The sequence below is a fragment of the Myotis davidii genome, unplaced genomic scaffold (assembly GCF_000327345.1).
Source record: "Myotis davidii unplaced genomic scaffold, ASM32734v1 scaffold309, whole genome shotgun sequence".
NCBI classification, from domain to species: domain Eukaryota; kingdom Metazoa; phylum Chordata; class Mammalia; order Chiroptera; family Vespertilionidae; genus Myotis; species Myotis davidii.
Genome location: NW_006383013.1, coordinates 1,905,742 through 1,912,772, shown reverse-complemented (window position 1 = coordinate 1,912,772; position 7,031 = coordinate 1,905,742). Strand labels below are relative to the sequence as shown.

Genomic DNA, 7,031 nt, shown 5'->3' with positions numbered 1-7,031 from the left:
CACCCAGACTGGCCAGGCACCCCAGTGGGGACCCCCTGACCCTAAAGGGGGTGTGGCCAGCCTGCAAACAGCCATCAGCCCCTCACCCAGGCTGGCCAAACCTCCATAGGGTGAGGGCTTGACCAGCCTGCAAACGCCATCAGTCCCTCACCTAGGCTGGCCAGGCACCCCAGCGGGACCCCCACCCTGATCTGGGACACCCTTCAGGGCAAACCAGCTGGCCCCCACCCGTGCACCAGGCCTCTATCCTATATAATAAAAAGGTAATATGCAAATTGACCCTAACAGCAGAAAGACTGGGAATGACTGGTCTTTCTAGTAAATAAATAAACAAAATAAGAAAAGCACCATGTGGGGAGCAATAATGACACCATGTCACAATTAATCCAATTGTGTGGACGTAAGGTATAGATTTTAAAAAAAAAAGGTAGTCACCTCACCCGTATATTTCCCATGTCTCTGAAGTAGGGAATATCCGAATAAATCCACCTCTCCGATCATTCTCTTCCTTCACTCTCCGTAAAACTCTGATCTACATAGAGGAAAATACAGTAAAATTACTATCTATTTTGAAAACTGGAATTCATGTGGTTATAGAAAAGAGTTATGATCCAAGAATATGAAAGAAGCATGAGGGAGAAATTAATTACATTTAAGATGCTGTTTTCTGGGGGGAAAAATTTCCCCCATCTTGAATCTTATATTTTTCAATATAAGGTAGTAGCTGGTCATGAATATTATGAGTAACTCACTAATGTTCTCTGAACCACAAAAGCCTGAAACAGAGTTATCTCACCTCCTCCATTGACAGACCAAGCACAGAACCACCTAGTTTCGCCGGCACCTTCTCCCGGGCTGAGCCCACAAGGTTTTTCATCTCTGCATCACTGGCAGAGAGTGGACGGGAACGCTAAAAAGAAAAAGAAAAACAAACGAAAAAAACATTTTACCTTTCTGCATTTCCCTCTATTCAGTTCCTCAACATCATTATCTTTCCGAATATGTGTAAGCTCAAACCCAGAGCCCATTTTCGAAACCCTGGGAAGGAGATGAAAGCTGGTAAACTCAAAGGCAAGAAGAGAAAACAGAAGAGTAGGAAACTACTATGGGTTGAGAGAGTTAAGTAGAAAAAAAAGGCTGTGCATGTGTCTTCCTAACTAGTACTCCTAGTCTTGGTTTAGAATACACTTAATATTTTCAAGAATATGGGAAAAGTCTGAGGAAAACCTCAGTATGAAATTAAGTGTGCATTTATTTCAGTAACTATACTCTTTTCAGCACTGGGAAGAAGAATTAGAACCGAGACAGAAGACAGGAAACCAAGGAGCTATTGTCACAGATGAACAAGTTGGGTGGTGGGATGTTTTAGAACTTGAAAGGAAAAATAATGAGATGAGAGTCATGAGTGACACATAAAAGAACTACGACCGAAAGAGTACAACTTGAGAAATATTCAGGTTGCTGGACTTTAAGAGACCTGAGTCACGGCCGCGTGCCCTGGGCACTCTGCAAAAGCAAGTAAATGTGCCATGATCTGTACTGTTTCTCCTTCTGAATGATGATTAGGAATGTCATCTGAGAACAAAAGTTTTAAGTGACTTTGATGTTAAGTGAACAGAAAAATATAGAATGAGAAGTCAGATGGTATAAAGCATGAGAATAGATTATTATTGAAACAGATGAAAAGACACAAAATAAGACAAATCTGCCAAGTAGGGAGAATATGAAATAATTCAAGAAATGTGGGTATAAATTGACTTTCTGAATTCCTAGAAGTAACTTTGCCCAGAGAGAAGAAGCCCATCTGTCAGAAGCTATTCCTGCATTTATTTTTCTCTTTGCGTAGACTATCTATGGAAAGGCATTTTGGTAACTAATTTTTGACCTTTTTAGCAATACTAACTGTTATGGACTGAATTTTGTGTCCCTTCCAATTCATATGTTGAAGCCCTAATCCCCAATGTGATGGTATTTAGAGGTGGGGCTTTGGGGAATGAGGATTAGTTGAGGTCAGAAGGGTGAGGTCTGGTCTGATGGAATTAGTGCCCTTAAGAGACACCAGAAAGCTTTCTCTCTACCTCCTCCTCCCACCAAGCATAAACATGAAAGAGGTCATGTGAGCACACAGTGAGATGTTGGCCACCTACAGGCCAAGAGAAGAGGCCTCAGAATAAAACCTGCCTTGTCAGAACCTTGATCTTGCACTTCTTAAGCCTCCAAAGCTGTGAGAAATACATTTCTGTGGTTTAAGCCACAGTCTATGATTATTTTGTTACAGCAGCCCAAGCTGACTAATACATCCTTGTATACAAAAAAACATGAATGGTTTTACCTTTGGGTACAAGGGAGACTGATATATACTAATCTTCAAAACTAGTATGGGAGTTATAAAAAAAAACACCAGCTTTTCTGCCCTAGCCGGTTTGGCTCAATGGATACAGTGTCAGCCTGCGGACTGAAAGGTCCCAGGTTTGATTCCGGGCCAGGGCACATGCCTGGGTTGTGGGCTTAATCCCCAGTAGGGGGCGTGCAGGAGGCAGCCAATCAGTGATTCTTTCTCATCATTGATGTTTCTATCTCTCTATCCTTCTCCCTTCCTCTCTTCTGAAATCAGTAAAAATAAATTTAAAAAAATTTTTTAAAATAAAATAAAAGGACAAAACAGATTTTCTGACAGGTAATTAACTCCATGATGAGATATCTATATAAAGGAAAAACCATGAAATTAGCAGATATAAGCAACATGTGAAGGCAGGGACTTTATCTGTTTAGCTTTGTCTGTGGTACTCAGCACAGAGAAGGATGTAAATAAATATTTGTTGAACAAATATATGAATGAATGAATGTGCTGACACACAGATCAATCATGGTTAGAATAAAACTTTACAGAAGAGTTTGGGAAACATTTTAATTCTCTTCAAATCTCTGGGTACATTACATACTATGTGTTGGGATAAGAGGGGAATCAGGGAGAAAGTTTAAAGATTTAGAAAGGGCCGAAACCGGTTTGGCTCAGTGGATAGAGCGTCGGCCTGCGGACTGAAAGGTCCCAGGTTCGATTCCGGTCAAGGGCATGTACCTGGGTTGTGGGCACATCCCCAGCAGGAGATGTGCAGGAGGCAGCTGATCAATGTTTCTCTCTCATTGATGTTTCTAACTCTCTATCCCTCTCCCTTCCTCTCTGTAAAAAATCAATAAAATATTAAAAAAAAAAGATTTAGAAAGGGAATCACTATAAATGATGTAATCATTAGAAAACATCGCTAAAGTGTGAATGCTTATTTAGTGAATAATTTGGAAAAGCCAAAATATTAACGGATGCTTTCAGGACTTTTCTCATTTTCACATACTAAATGTGAAAATACTCATCTACTTCACATGTACAGCATGACTCTGATCAGAAAGCCACCGGCATTGACTCCTGCAAAATCAAGTTACCTCATCACCTCACACTGTTTAAGAGTACCTGAAAGTCCTCTGAAATTATGAAGAAGAGAATATGAAGCAAGCACATTTAAATGATGTCATAAAGATGAAGAATTTTAGACTAGAAAGGATATTATTTAAAAGTGTTGATAAAGTAACATCTATATTAAAAGGTTAATAAAAATATTTTAAGAAATAGTTATTACTTACTAGGATAGTTTTAAAAAACACAGGATCTTATTTATTAAGAACATGGATCAAACCACTATTGAATAACATCTAATGAGCACCTCCAATTTTTGTTTTTGTTGCTCATATATATATTTGCTTTACTAGGACTTAATTTTCTTTTTTTAAAAAGATAACTTTCTTATTTTTTTATTTACTGATTTTTAGAGGGAGAGGAGGACGTAAATATCTGACTCAATTCTTTTTTAAAATTTTTATCTATTGACTTTGGGGGGGGGGGAGAAACACTAATTTGTTATTCCCCTTATTGATGCATTCATTGGTTGGTTCTTGTACTAGTATGTGCCCTGACTGGGGATCGAACCCGCAACCTTGGCATATGGATATGATGCTCTAACCAGCCAGAGCTCTAGGACCTAATTTGTACCTCTGTGGAACTGCTTCCTAATAGAACGATATTCCTGGCTTCTGGAGGCTGGGACTATAATGATGCTGCACCTTTCCTCTACAAATCTAAACCTGTTCCCATCAACAGTGAATCAGCACCACAAAACTCTTATCCTTCGCTGCCAGTCTCTTTCAAAAAGTTGTCTCCCACACACATTCACAACCGCTCTCTTGCTACTCACAACTCACAACTGTAACTCTGGCTACCGCGAGCATTTTTGTGGGCTCTCTGGGTGGGACACATGGAAATTCAGGCAGGTGCTCCTGGCTGGGGTATTTGCGAGGTTTGAAAGAGAAAGGGTCTGAGGGCTAATGGTGCTTGTTAAATGAATGTTCCAGTTGTAAACGCCCACAAAGCTGACAGCTTTACTCTTTTATTGCCGCAAATATCACCAGGCTGTAAAAAGATGTCAAAAATACTCCAAGAGACCTCATTTATTTTCATCTAAACTATTAAAAAGTCTTAGAGAAAGAGAAGAGTGAAAGATTGTAGCTACTAAAGTCTAGGTATCTCAAATACTTCTCTAAAACTCCACCCAGGTTTCCAGTGTCTTTGGGGAAGCTACTAGAAAGTCAAAAGTAATTTTGCCAATCTCCAGTTTTCCAAAACATTTGAGATTAGAGAGAATTTTTAAAATCAACATAATATCTACTGTACTGGTTTAAAGAGAAATGTACTTATACATAAACAACAATGCATTACTATCCCAGACCACTGGTTAAATCATACCAATATTTGTTAATGAAGTGAACTACTAAGGAATGTGACCTAAATTATAGACACAGGTGAGAGAAAAGGCAGTGAGAAAAGGGGAGACTGGAGGAAGAGGTGAAAGAAAAGGAGGGGGGGGGGGAGCGGGAAGAAGAATGCCAAGGAGATTAAAGGCAAAGTAAAAAAAAAAAAAAGGGAATTGACCAATTAGAAAGGCCACCAGGAACTGTCACAAACAAGAGCAAAACAGTCCAAATGCAAGCCATTCGGTAGTTTTGGCTTTGGGCATATCAGCTCAGCTACATTCGCTGGGTGGTAGGCAGACAAAAGCCACATATTCCAATGGAGTGACAGATGCACGAAGGAAATAAAGCACTCCGAACTTGCGGAGAAGCACTGTCTCTGGCTAGATGACACATAATTTAAACTACTGGGTGCTCAGAGAGACGTTAAACTGACACATACTGTCTTGGTAAGAATTCTGCCATGCCACATGTATCAAAGATGTTATTAGTACAACTTATGATTGCAAAATATACCCAGAGAAGAAACCTTTACACACCTAACCTTTATTACTGGGGAAGAACTAACTGAGAATGTGAAATTCCTGAGGCAAAAAACCACCTGTCCCATTAAAAGCAGTAAGAAACAGATATTGAATCAGAAAATTCTCAGCCTAAAGAAAGATGGCAAGTACCACCTATAATGAGAAGAACTGGACAAAACACTGAATATGAAAAAAGGTGCAGTATTCTAAAAGACATCACAATTGAGGGACAAAAATAAAATCTGTTTGACAGAGAACAGATTTTATGCAAAGGATAAAAGTGTCGGATGCTGTTCTACCAAGTTTAGAATTCTGTGTTAAAAACAAATGAACTAGAAATAGTTCAATTTATTTGTGATGTGTCTTGCCTCTAGAAAATAAAGGTAAAATCAAGTTTAAAAGCAACATGAATTAATTCTATCAAATTAAAGAAAATGAACAAAAAGGGTTAAATGCAAATAAATCTAGGGGGAAACAGACCCCCCCCAAAAAAATGGCTAATAGAAGAGCTTTAAATGTAATGACAACCAGAAGCATACTTTAATATTAGGGGGGGGGGGGAGTAAGTAGGCTTGTGTTACAATTAAAAAAGAGATATGCAACATCTGGAAACTGGGAATAAATGTAAGTCTGCAAGTCTGAGAGACATGCATCTTCTTATTAAAGGAACTGGCTTTAAAAACAAACAAAAAACTTACCAAACCCACTTAGAATTATGTTTGAAAAATCATGAAGAACTGAGGAGGTACCACAGAATTAGAAAAAACAAGGTACCAATCTTCAAAATTATATAAGTACTAGAGGCCCAGTGCACGAAATTCGTGCACTGGGGGGTGGGGGTCCTTCAGCCCAGCTTGCCCCTCTCACAGTCCAGGAGCCCTCAGTGGATGTCCTACTGACAGCCACAGTCTGGCAGCAGAGGCTCGGAGCAGGCGCCGTGTGTGTGTGTGTGTGTGTGTGTGTGTGCGCGCGTGCGTGCGGCTGGGCAGGCCCCCAGCCACAACGTGGAGGCTTGAAGCAGGCACCCCTCTGTATTGAACTCTCAGGCTCCTGGCCTTGCCTACTTGTTGTTCTCTCCCTTGAGCTGCGGCCAGGGCAGGGTGCTGCCTGCGGGCCATGCTTGCCTGCTGGGTGCTGCCTGCAGGCCACGCTTTCCTGCTCGCGGGTCCCCATGGCAACCCACAAGCAGGCCCTGCTGGGTGCTGTCTGCCAGCGGGTTTCCAAAGCAATGCCTGCTGGGCTCACATTGCCAGGGTGACGCTGCCAGCGTCCTGCCCCAGCCACTATGGGCACGGCCATCTTTGTCACAGAGTGACAGTTAATTTGCATATTACTCTTTGATTAGATAGGATGCTCCTGGTGATCACCGCCTGATAAGTCTAACTTGAATCCCCAGTAAAATAATGGGACAAGTATTAAAGAAAAAATCCATAAGCATTCAATTTAATGGGTTCATGAAATATAGAAGCATGCAGACTGCTTTATATTAAAACATGCTTTAATTTTTTTTAATAAAAAGCTTCTGCACAGCAAAAGAAACCATCAACAAAACAACGAGAAAACCCACCGTGTGGGAAAACATATTTGCCAATGTCATATCTGATAAGGGCCTAATCTCCAAAATTTATAGGGAACTCATACAACTTAACAAAAGGAAGATAAACAATCCAATCAAAAAATGGGCAAAGGACCTAAATAGACACCTTTCAA

General features: G+C 40.4%; 1 protein-coding gene across 9 annotated transcripts in view; it reads right to left on the bottom strand.

Annotated features, from left to right (window-relative positions):
• The window catches only part of TTLL5 (tubulin tyrosine ligase like 5), a 269,203-nt gene that overhangs the window by 188,394 nt on the left and 73,778 nt on the right, over window positions 1–7,031 (bottom strand). For all 9 annotated transcript variants that reach the window (XM_015558041.1, XM_015558046.1, XM_015558042.1 and 6 more), the window contains 2 exons: window positions 797–910; window positions 441–532 (listed from right to left, as the gene is read on the bottom strand). In XM_015558041.1, the coding sequence (XP_015413527.1) occupies window positions 441–532; window positions 797–910 (206 nt within the window). The remainder of the gene's footprint in view (window positions 1–440; window positions 533–796; window positions 911–7,031) is intronic.